The 12,367-nt window shown below is 51.4% G+C and overlaps 1 protein-coding gene across 16 annotated transcripts in view; it reads left to right on the top strand.

The window, feature by feature from the left end:
• Positions 1–12,367, top strand: part of MSI2 (musashi RNA binding protein 2) — a 253,167-nt gene that overhangs the window by 223,015 nt on the left and 17,785 nt on the right. For 3 of the 16 annotated variants that reach the window (XM_054847380.1, XM_054847379.1, XM_054847374.1), the window contains exons 11-12: positions 3,889–3,951; positions 5,420–5,446. The exons of 2 other annotated variants lie outside the window; for them this stretch is intronic. In XM_054847380.1, the coding sequence (XP_054703355.1) occupies positions 3,889–3,951; positions 5,420–5,446 (90 nt within the window). Of the gene's footprint in view, positions 1–3,888; positions 3,997–5,419; positions 5,447–7,815; positions 7,910–12,367 lie in introns of all 16 variants that reach the window. 11 more of the 16 variants (XM_054847372.1, XM_054847378.1, XM_054847373.1 and 8 more) reach the window with 5 other exon arrangements.

Below are 12,367 nucleotides of genomic sequence, written 5' to 3'. Positions count from 1 at the left end.
ATGCCTGAAGTGGGAACTTTTGTCCTTTTGAACAGCTTTGGCATCTTGTTTTCTCTAGGCAGTTATAAGCAGCGGATACACAAAGAAGGACAGGGATCGTTTCGGCAGGAATCGGAGCGCCTTAAACACGATGAATGAATTGATCTCTCCCTCCACCCCTTTTGATTTTCCAGTTGACTTCAGAGAGCAGAGGGCTCGGAGGGAGCCGGGCTGGCGCCGGCTGCGCTCCCTGCCTGGCTGGCGGTGGGATGCAGAGCACGCTGCAGTCCATGCTCCCATTGACTTCAAGGCGCTCTGGTCCGGGCACCCATTCCTGGCACCCGCTTACCTCCAAGCTGCTTGTTAAAAATGAACCGGGAGTGTGCAAGCCCCTCGGCGGCTGGCACAAGGAGCCTGCTGACACCCCACAGCCCTCCGTCCCCCCACGGCCAGCAGTCCTGCATCCCCACAGCCGCCGCTCTGTCGCCTGGAGAAGCCCACACTTGCCAGGCGTTGCTGAGGGAAAACGGTGGCGCTGGCACGTCCCACGCTGGGCTCTGCCACGTCCCACTCTGGGCTCTGCCAGCTCACGCTTCTCCTTGCCCCCTGCTCCGGCCCTCAGAGGTGCCCCTGATGCCCCGTCAGTCAGAGCGGGACGGATCGCATCCCCTTCTGCCACTGCCTGGGGAAGAGCACCCGGGAAGGTGCCGCTGGGACTCAGTGGCTGCATTTCACCCTGTTTTAAACCCTGGTGTCTGCGGGGGTGGGGGGGTGCGGGCACACAGCCTTGCCAAGGCACCAGCGTGGGCTGGGCGACCAGCGAGAGGCTCTGTGGACAAACGGGTTCCTCCTGGGAGCTTGGAAACCAGCAAGAGTGCCTGCCAATGCTTTCCTCTTCACTACAGAGCAGCAGGCACCTCAGCTCTCAGATTTTAATAAAATGGTGTGAGAACACAGGCAGAAGGGTGATAGAGGCAGAAGTTTCTTGCAGTAGACAAAACGGGTTCAGAATTAATTGCGCTGTCACTGCAGTGCTATTCTTTGAAGCCCTCACCAGCGCAGAGGTTTATAAACAATGGGAGGGAATAATACGGTGTGACCAGAGTGCTTAAGGAGTGTTACAGGGTTGGTACGAAGGGAATTACAGATTAGTGATGGAGCTTGAGACCAGAACCTGCGAGAGCCCGCTGCACCCTTGGCTGTCTGCAAATGTCTGTCTCAAGTCATTTTGCTGCTTTGTGCCTCGGTTTTTCCCGTCTGTGACGTGGGGAAGGCGTCAGCTGCTGGTGGCTGCTGTGAGGTTCGGGGCAAACAACCAGATAAGTACCAAAGTTAGCACAGGCGTGCAACGCCGCACAGCATTCATGCGCTCAACAGTGTGATGGCGGGGAAATCTGCTTTCAGCTGAACGAGCTGATGAATGCAGCGCCTGGCAAATGTAATTTCAGTGGCGGGGGGGATTGATTACTTTCAGTAGGTCGGATTAATTTAGGGATCCTCCAGTGATGGAGCCAGCCTGTGGGTCTGTATCAGTAAGCAGGGTTTTTGCCAATCTTGATAATCGAACCCTGTTTCCATCTCCCACTTCTGCAACCGTAAGGGCCACGCAGCCGTGCCGCTGCCGCTCCCCCTGCGCCTGGCCGGCCGCAGCGTTCCCAGGCCGAGCGCAAACAGCCGATCACGCTTGAGTTGTTTGGAGTGCCATGTCGCGCAGATGCTTTTATCTCAGAATTGGGATAATGGCTTTCTTTGGGGGTGGAGGGATTAATTTTTCACACATCTGTCCACAGTGCACGCTGGAATGCAATCACAGATCCTTTGTTCAGGCTCCTTCTGTGGAGTGCCTTCTCCACCCTTGTTATTTCGTTCTTCTTTTGCATGGCAAAACTTTTTGTCCTGCATTTCAAATAGATACTGAGCGTCCCTGGCAGTTGAACAAGAGAAACAAACTTTCCAGCCATGTTTTTTATGCTGCTTTCAGGGGATGCTTGGTGATTTGAAGGGTATTTGATTGGTTTTGGCAGAGGATTTTATTCCGTGGAAAATCCACAGCTCCTCTGATCCCTTACGGATGGTTTAGGGAGCCCCTGGAGCCTCCAAATGAGACGTTTGCTGGTGGCCAGCTGGTCCTGGCCGTGCCATGGGAACACTGAGGATGCTGCTCTCGGGATGTGTTGGCGGGACGCGCACTGCGGCGTAGGGCTGTAGGGACGCTGCCAGCTCTGCTCCCTCCTAAGCTGCAGCGGGAGGGCTCGGGGCTTGGCCTAGGCACGGTTCTGCGTGATAACGCACCCCCAGAGCCTCAGCCCGCGTCCTGCAGGCGCCTTCCCTGCTGTTCGGAGGCTGCTTTGACTCGAACTCCGAGGCCGCCTCACTCCAGGGTAACGCAGCTCCAGCCCTGAACGTATATCGGGGGACCCGACCAGGGTCGATGGCTCCATCACCAGCAAGAGGGAATTTAGCAAGCGCTTGGGTATTTGGTTATAATATCCCTGGGTCTGGATGTGCTTCATCCTGCATCCCACTCCCCAGAGATTGCAGCAGTTCATCAACATAATAAAAACAAACAGATTCCCATTGGCGTTAAGAACAAGGTTAGCCGTGCGGCGCGTGGGGAGCAGCAGCAGACAGCAGCCTGGGGTAGCTGTGCACATGTTTACCTATATTATTTTTTTTTCCCCCAACAGCCCTATTACCATATTTAAATGCAAGTATGTCTTTTTTTAATTGATGTTTTAAGTAGCTTCAAGTCACTCTAGCCTAGTCGTTCTCTGCTCCTTTCCCCCTGGTAGATTACCTGTAGCTGAGACGATAGTGCTCGAGGTAGCGGGCTTGTAGTCTGCTGATTGCTCTGGGTCTCGCTCTCTCCGTTCCTCTAGCTCGCTGGTCTCTTTTTCTGTTGCCTCAGTTGTGTTTCTGTGGTTCTTCAGCATTGCAAAGCAGCTGTGATCAAAGTCCTGGCGCCCGCTGAAAGGGCAGGTCCCGTGGTGGGGACTACCCCTGGGGTTGTCCTGTTGGGTGCCAGGAGTGGCTGGAGCTCCCCGGAGACCAGGAACCTCATGGGCTGTTGTTGGCTTTGCAGCAAGGGGGTTTGGGGTTCTGGCTGATCACCTGGACCGTGCCATTGCTCTCTTAAAATACATATTTTTAAAGTCAGAGCCTCTGGCAGATCTTTTGAATATTAATTAAGTAAAGAAACTAAATCTGCAGTCTTGCTAGCAGCATTTCATTCATCTGTAAGGGCTCGGTCCCCCTGTAGCAGGGCATGTGTCTTAGAGCTCCTTGATCTGTGGCTGGTTTGCTTTCAAAAGCTTTTTTTCTTTCTTTCTTTCTTTCTTTCTTTCTTTCTTTCTTTCTTTCTTTCTTTCATGCTTTCTTTCTTTTTTAAATTACATTCCAGTGATATTTTTCTGCTAGATCCCAGCAAATCTGTGATCTTGACATGAGGACCTCCTCATATTTTCCATTACTGCTATGTTTGTAGATCAGCACGTTATTATCACTTGCAAATAAGCAAAGAATAGAATTCCCTCGTTGTTTTGCGAAGCGGTCTGACCCTAGCCATTTGAGAGTACAGAGACGTAAGCTGAGCGCTGCAGGCTCTGCCGCCACTCTGTCTGCCCTGGCACCTCGGCTTTCGCGGCGTGCCGTGGCCAGGCGCTCCATCAGCGGCACGCGCCACCACGTACCTCTTCTGCAAGGGGATTTGGGGCACCGTCGTGCTGGCAGAGACCACCGGCAGCGGGCTCCTGGCGAGGGCTCGGCTCTTTCTAAAAACGCTGCCCATTGATGGCATGGAGAGCCGGGACGGTGCCGTCTGGAAATGCCGTGCCCTCGGCAGCTGCCCTGCAGAGACTCGCGGTACCCGCTGGCTTCTTTCTTTACCCTTCTCCTTTTCTCCACGGCCAGGTTTTCCGGCAGCAGCTTATGGACCAGTAGCAGCGGCAGCCGTGGCGGCAGCAAGAGGATCAGGTAGGGGGGCCCGTGGAAGAGCAAACCCTCAGAGTGCAGGGTCAGGTAAAAGCTCTGTCGGTATTCTGTGTGGCTGCAGCTCTCCATCATTTCTCTGATTTTCCTCGCGCTTATCCTGGGGACCTGAAAACAAACAATCAAAAAACAAATTTATACAAAATAAATAATCAATCCCAAACCAAACCCAAACTACAAGCAGAGGCCACGGGGCCTGGAGCACCTTGCAGGAGATTGGCGTAAGAACTGCCAAAACCAGGGTAGATACTCTGATTTGTTTCTTTATTTATTCCTTTATTATGTTGGTTTCTTTGTTTCTTTGGTTTAAATTCGAGGTTATAAAGAACACCCCAAAGAAATTAATTTGTGTTTTTGAAAAAAAGCTTTCATTTCTCAAGGAAAGCCAGTGCTGGGGTGAGGCGGCAGCAGCGGCCCCAGGTACTCCCGCCGTGCCTGGGGCCGCTGTCGCCTCCTCTGCCGTGGCCAGCGTGAGGGTCGGCTTTCGTGGGGCACCCTGCAGCCATGGGCCATGTCCCTCAGGGAGGGGCGGCATCTTCTTCCTGCGCGGGGCAAACGCCGCCGCTCGCACTGTTGGCACTGAAGCGCAGCCAGCACTTTGCCGGCCCTGCCCGCTTCCAACCCCGGCCTGCTTTCGTGAGGAGCATCAAAGCTTTTCTTCCTGTCCTTCTGAAAACTTTTATTTTTTTCCCCTTAAGGGAAATAAATAAATTGTTGCCAATTACCGTTATTACCTCAGGTTTTAAATTTAGCTAAACATGTGAATTAGTGCTTTGCTGAGGTCATGAAGCGTTCATTACAGCCATCACTGAGCTGGTGGCTCGGCAGCGCCCGCCACCGCCTCGGCTCCCCGGCCAGCCCAAATCAAGCCGGGACAGAGCCACTGCCGCCCCGTGCCTTCTGCACAGCCCCCCGGCCGCCAGCCCCTCACCGGGCCCAGCTCATCGGCGTGCATGGCGGAGGCGGCAGAGCAGAGGACGCGGTGGCGGCGGCAGCCTTCCAGCTCACTCATGGCGCAGTCCTGAAGTGGGGGTTTCTCGGTGGCTTTTCTGGCAATCCCGGTGGGTTAACCGGGCTCTTCCCGAAAAGACCTGACCAAACCTCTGTGTGAGGGGTTACGAGGAGGGCGCAGGCCCAGGTGTGTCTCGAGTGTGAGCCTGATGCCATGGAGGCCAAAGAAAGACACCAGGAGAACTCCGTTCCATGCAAACTGGCACTGCTTGCAGGCTACAAAGGATTATCTGTACCAGTTTCATCTTGTGGCATGTAGAGAGCGCCTAAGGGGTGACTTGCCAGACTGGTTTTGGGGATTCCCCATCTCCTGGCTTCTCCTACTGACCCTTCATAGAGGGGGAAAAAAAAAATAGAAAAAAACAAAAAGATTGATTTTGCATATGATTTCGGGAAAACAGACTTCATTGTTTCTGCCTCTTCCTCATGTTTTGCCCTTCAGGTTTTGTTTTACGTGCAAACAGACCTGGTGAGTTGCCCCTTAGCAAGGCACAGAGGGTTTGGCTGGATTAACGTTGCTTCCCTGATTATTATTATTTTTTTTTTAATCAGAGTGCTTTTGGTGCCCATTACAACTGAACTGAGCATTGATCAATTCTGTGCCTGAAAATCATTTGTCTTTAATTTGAGTGTTTTTTTGGTTTTTCTTCTGTTGGGTTTTCTGTTTTGTTTTGTTTTTTCGTTTTTGTTTTTTATTTGAACTTGCAATACGAAACTAAATCTAACCCTAAATTAACAACACCCTTTCTGGCAAGTTTAAAGAGCAGTATGGTGTTTGGAAATGTCTTTCAAGCCTCAAAATTGCCTGCGTGCACAAAACTGGCAAAACCCCAAAACTGAATCAAAAGACACCCCCCCCCCCCTCCCCAGCCCCGAGATCTCAAGGAGGAAGATGGGTTTGCCACCGGCCCGGCCCGACAGCCACTCACATTTCCAGCAAAACGTGCTCTGGGAACGGCGGTGTTTTACGTAGAGTCATTTCCATCCAAAGCCGGTTTTCGGAAGGGACATCCTGGGTTCGCCACTTCCATCCAGCAATGGTAGTGAATTGTATTCAGGAGCAGTAGAGTACGATCGATCTTGCGATGCAGTGTACGGGCCCGATTCATTACAAGAAAAATGGTTGGGGTTTTGGGGTTTTTTTCTTCTTTTTGGTTGGGTTTTTCGTTTTCCTTCGCATATTTGCACAACCCTCCTCCACGCGTGCCTAACCAAAAGCACAGAGCGCAGCACAGTCGGCCCTTAGTGGCCCCTTTTTGCCGGTAAACGTAAAAGAGCTGGAAAACGCCGGGGCAGGCACATCCCACCGCCCCTCTGCTCGCCGGGGCGTGCTTTGCCCGAGGCTGCTGGAGAGGTCCCCATCGCTGCTGCCCCTTCTGCAGCTCACTCCAAATTGACCTCTTCTGCTCTCTGGCCCCGTCCTGCCAGCTCTTCCCCACCTTCCTGGCGTCACTGCCAGCTCGGCCCCGGTGCCGATGCCCACCAGTGGGGCTGAGCGCCCGTGGAGACCGTCCGCCTCCGGGCAGGCGTCTCGGTCTTCCAAGGATGCTGCAGGCCTTTCGCCCCAAGCCCCTGGGCTGCGGTGCGTGGGCACTGACCACCGCGGTCTTGCCCCGGGGTGATGTTCCTCCTCTTCGGAAACCGGCATGTTTGCAGAACAGCGAAGGAGCCTGCCTGGGGGCAGTTACCTGCACAGGGGCAGCGCCCAGCCCCGGTTCTGCCTGGTCGTCCCTGCCCTCGTACCTTCTTTTTCTATTGCAGCATGTGAGGATGCAGCCACCGGTTTACCTTCCTAGATCAAACAAGTTCTCTTACCTGTCACAGCAGCTCTCTCCTACCGTCAGCAGAAAGGGACAATTTCCCCCTGCTTGTGCTCAGCGCCACTCACCAATTCACGTCTAGCCTAGCTGCCCACGTGCCGGCAGGGCGAACGCAACGATGCTTCTCTGTACGCATCACGTGCCCAGTGACGAGGCGATAGCTGAGGTCCCTCGAGCAGACGGGGGGGTTTGGCCACATCTGTTCACGCTGGGTGGGACTGTGCTGCCGAATCTCTCAGCTGGTTTCGATAACCTCATCCATTCTTGTATTTTTTTTTAATGAATTGGGACCTGAGCCACGGAAAACAAGCAAACTTAAAAGTCTGAATGCTGCAAACTCCTCCTAGACAACTTCACTATCACTGTCACATTTCTTTTGAATTCACCTGACATATTTTACGTGTAAAACATTTTTGTCGTGTAAATGCTTTTTTTAAAATACAATCATGTGGGGGGACATTTTTATCTTGCATTTGACATGGGAGGGATTCATTTGGCAGGAGAGCGAGACGAGGAAAATTTGGCAGGAGAGGCTTTTCGTTCCTTCCTCTTTGGTTCATTGACCAGTCTGAGATTTTTCCAGTTCCCAACCTGTTGCCACCAACTGTTCCTCCCTGAGGACTGGAGACAAAACCGATAAGGCCATCCATACCCAGCCCGACCCGCGCTGCTCGGCACCGGGAGGAGCCGTGCGCGCCCGTCCCAGGCGAGCGGCGCAGGCTCCCACGGACACGCTTTGCCCGCCGAGATGGCCGGCGGCACGCAGCGCGGCGGGACAGCGCGGTGCCGCAGCGCCAGGAGCTGCTCCCCCCCCCCCGACCCCCGGTACATCTGGATTTTGGGCGCCAGTCCCGGCTTGCCAGTGCTGCCTTTGAGCCCTGCACCCCGACAACCCCTTACTGTACTTTATACTTGCCAGCTATAACAAATCTCGTAACGTGAGCTACTGACCTTGATGGTGAGTGTGAGCAGTTATGTTTTGTTGTTTTCTCTCTTGCTTGGTTGGGGCTGCTGTGAGAGAGGGTGTCTCTGAGGCATACTTTCCGGCCTCTCTTACACTCGGACGTGCACACCTCCTCTCAAACACTCTTCTGAGCGCTCTCAGCGGGAAGGTTTGTCCACACCTATTAATCCTCTCTCAGTGTCCAGCTTCTTGTTAGTAGCAGCTGGTTGCATGTTTTTTGCTTGTTGGGACGAAACGGTTCAAGAAACAACTCATATCAACTCTTGAGAAATGTCTCTATTTTTTTGTACACTTTCTTTCTTTTGATGTTTTTATTAATTTCCCTTACTTAAAAAACAAAACACCTGTCGTCCCGTAAAACATTTCACATCTCCCCTTGCCTGTTCTTAGAGTGTATGTATCTGTGGGACTGAACTAAATGCATGCACTGTAGTAGTCGTACTGGTAGCAGTAGATGTAGTTGTAGAACATGCATTGTTGAGTTGATATTATAGGTATCATCAACGTGAACTAGCGTGGCAGTTAAAAGCATAGCCTTGGTCTGATTGAAAGCGTAGGGCTATCGATACAGCAGAGAGCTGCTAACGGCTTGGATCCATAGTACCGTATTTGTTAAATCCCGTTATCTGGAAGTTTAAATTGAAGCTGGCTGTAGGCAACCTACACCCTTCTGTACAAGAACCCGCACATGCTGTTATGTTGATAGTAAATTTGCCAATTTTTTTTTTCTCAAATTAAACCCCCTAGAAATTAAAACGCTGACAATAACTATATTCTCTTATTTTTGTTTCGTATTAAAAAGAGTTTACGATATTTTTAAAATCATTTTACAATCATGGTTTCTTCATCAGCCTGTTACTCGTCCATATTAGCCCATAGAATCATTCGTTGGCAGTTGTAGACCAGATGTGCCAAACGCAAATCACTCCATTTGGGGATCTAAATAACACCGTGTCTGTGAAGCAGCTTCCCGCAGACTGTCCTGAGACACGAACCAATTGTTTTTAGGTCATAAACCTTAAATCTTGTTACGCAACAGAGACTGAGCTCGTGGTGGGTCCTACTCATTGCCATGTCACCCAGCTTAAGGGAACATTTTTAAATGAAAATTTAACATTTCATAAATGTCAGCATGAGGAGTTCAAGGCAAGTTCATCATCTTTGCCATTGAGCCAGCAAGTGTCTTTGCTTCTTGTGCCCAGGTTCCTGCGCTAAACTTTGAAAATTCTTTCACAGATGAAGCTGCAGTCAGTAAATTTAACAGATGGTAACTGAGATCCTGAATTAGGCTTTTGTTTATTTGTTTAGTTTGTCGCTTGTCAGAAAACGTCCTGCTGGGAGTAGAAAAGATATTGTATGGCGTGGTCACACCTTCCCTCCTCCCCGCGCCCCCGGCCGTCCCCGCAGACCAGAAGTGCTGAGCTGGAGCATCTTCCTGCTCCGCCGGGGATAGTCAAGGCAGTCCGTAGTGCACTTATTCCAGCAAGCGCTTTCAAAGGAAATAAAATATCCAGAATGGGCTTTCAAAATGTAATTAAGGATTTGTATCCGCTCCTTACCTCTAATAGAACATAAAGTAAATCAAGCAAACAACCGCTTGGATGGGGCTGACGCAATGCAAGCCTGCGCAAGGCAATCTGAGCCACCCCTATTGCTTTCCTTATTGCTACCGGGGAGCTGAAGCACTTGTGCATCAAGGGGGAGAATAATTTCCCCCTTAGATCTCAATCTGCCGGGGAGACGAGGGGACCCACTGTTTAATGCGCCAGGCATATGATGAAGTGAGGAGTGTATCTGAAAGTCAGCAGAGCGACAAATTGCATGGGGTTTAGGAAGCCTTGTCTTACACTTAAGGAAGGTGCTCTAAAAATTTAATCTTGTCATTAGGCACCCATAGTGTTAGTAAATTATGGCCATAAAAAGTGGGACAACGGTTGGTCTGTGTGTGCGGAGGGAGCCACTGGCTCACGGAAATGTCGCGAGGAGAAGCGTTTTGCAGATCCAGCGATGAACCGGTTTGGGATTTATACAGCCCGTTGAGAGGACTCCCTTGTGGCACGGCAGCTCTGATGGAACTGCTCTCCCTCTTTTATTCTACTATATAAAAGTACATAAAGTTTAATCCGAGCTATGTAATCTCAAAAGCCAGAACCTAACAAGTGGACCACTTGGGAGCAGCAAGCAGGCTGAAATTTCTCACTCCGCTGGAATCGCCGGTAATTATGTGACAGAGCCTGGTGGCTGATGCATCGGAAAATTAATGGCTGCATCAGATTTTATCTTTTGCTTACCTTCGTAGCAGAGGCAGCCTGCTCCGGAGAGCATTGCAGGCGGCCCGGCAGGGAGGGTGAGGCAGAGGGACCCCGCACGGCGTGGGGCTGCGGCGAGGGGTGGACACAAAGCCAAATGTGGCGTGTTAAACAGCAATAGCAGCAGCCGGGCTCTGCACAGAGCAGCCGCCTGAGCGGTGACCGCGCCGCGCGCCTCTGGCTAGTGCAGCACGGCTCTGGAGGCGGCCGCTGCATCTCTGTGCGGGGTTTTGGCCTCGCTACTGGCAATATCCTCTTACTCTTTTGTGAGCACTACGGTTACTTTTCTGACTACTACCCCAAATGAAAAAAAAAATAATGAAAGGGGAGTCGTTCCTGTTTCGGTTCAGAAGTGCTGTGCTGGTCCAGGGTGGGAATCAGGTGGGTCCTTTCCAGAACACAGGCTACAGGCAAGAATGGTTTGTCTTATTTTACTGTAGGATGGCACTTTATGATTTTTTTTTTGATTTGCGAGGGACTGAGCTTCCTGCAGTGCCGAGTAGAAAATTCAGTAGATCTAAAACAATTTGGTGCTGCTGCTGTTAGGTCTTGACCGCAGCAGCAGTCATTCTACAGGGCTGAAGTCTATTGTGGTTAAAATACATCAGCTTTAATCAATAATTTTGTAATAGAAAATCTTGTGCACTTGATGAATCATCTCCAGTGCAATTAGTGACCACCTCTGAAGTGCAGACTTAAGTACAGTGGAAGTTAATCTTTAACGAATTTAGCGGCTAACTTTTAATAGTCTTTTCAATCAGGAGAATTATTTTCAATGGGAAAACACTCCTCGGCAGAGCTCATCCCAGCTGCCGCCCTTGACACACGGCAAGCGGTGACGGTGCAGACGCTGCCTCGTGCTGCAGGCAGGCTGATCGCCCGTGCAGGGACCGGCTCGCCGGTGCACAGGACCACGCCGCCCTCGCCGGGCAGCCGCGCTCCAGCCCCGCAAAGCCCTGCAACCACCCATTATGTTATTTGGTTTCCTTTCTCCCAGCGGAAGCGAGGGATGGAGCTCTTGGCCGTTGTAATTAGTCTTTGTTCCATGCGAGACGCGGACGAGTCATTGTAAAGTTTGAAACGGGGCCTTCAGCATGAGCTCTCCGGTGCAATGAGATATGTGAGCGCGTGAGCACGTCTCATGCATTTTAATTACTAAACCGTAAAGTACTCGCTGAGCTGAGGGGTAACTTGTCTGTCTGGCAGCAGTGGTAGGCTGTTAGCCTTAGCGGAACAACTACTGAATGTGACATACTATTGTGAGTATTTTCATGCTGATTCTGTCCCCAAATGCCTTAAAAGTAAATACATAATTACAGATTTTATTTTTTTTTTCCTCTCTCTCCTTTCTGAAATAGCTGAAAAAAAAGCAGTGGAGTTTTTCCTTGCAGCAGATGTTAGCATGCATCTGGCTCTGGATTAGCTTGAGGAGCGTGGTGGATTAGTAATTGCCAGAGAATGCAAAATTGGTATGCAGGTATATCAACTTAAAAATAATAAATTCACACAGCTGGGTCTTCTTAAAAGCATTTCCTGCTAGTCAAAACAAGAGCCCAGAGCTTTGTGCCATCAGGTGTCTGTGCCCACATCCTCCCCCGCCGAGGGGCTGGGGTATTAGCTGCCGACAGCGGAGCTGGTGCCACCGGCTCTCCCCCAGACACCGCGTGGTGGGCAGCAGCTTCCCTCGGTGTTTCCTCATCGACGAGCTCAGGTTTTCCTTCGGGGGGTGTTATTGCCGGCCACGCGTGCCGCGGGGGACCCCTCGCTCCGCCTTGCTCGGACGTGGCCTTGGCACTTGTCTGGCCGGGCAGGTCCGCTCAGCGTGCCCAGCACCTCTCTGAGCAGGCGCCTGGTGCAGGCTCGCCCGCAGGAGAGGATCGTGCACAGAAAGCACCAGGGTTTGGTGAGCTGGATTTCTCTTCTGTTACCTGGATAACCCCCCTGTGCTCCCGAGCATCCGTCCAGCCCACGGGGGTCCATCGGCAGCAGGAGGGTGCCCCCCGGGCAATGCCTTCCCGCTACAGCGACTTAAAATATGCGGCGAAACAAAGACCCGGTTTTGCTTTAATTTTCCTCCTGTATTGTCTGTTATTGTACAAAAGGCTTCAATTTAAAATTAACAGGAGTGATAGCCAGTTAATGTGGTACAGTGGGAGGCCGGAGTTTCTGTTGCTATGGCAATGGAGTTCGGCTCATTTGTTTTGTAGATGAGTAATTACTACGCAATTAGAGTAGGCTAAAAATAAAGGGGCCTTTTGTTCCCTGTTACTCATTAATATTAATAAAAGACCTGTCCG

This window comes from Grus americana, chromosome 19, assembly GCF_028858705.1.
Source record: "Grus americana isolate bGruAme1 chromosome 19, bGruAme1.mat, whole genome shotgun sequence".
In the NCBI taxonomy this organism is placed as follows: domain Eukaryota; kingdom Metazoa; phylum Chordata; class Aves; order Gruiformes; family Gruidae; genus Grus; species Grus americana.
The sequence above is the reverse complement of the archived record's forward strand: the minus strand, read 5'-3'. Positions and strand labels throughout refer to the sequence as shown.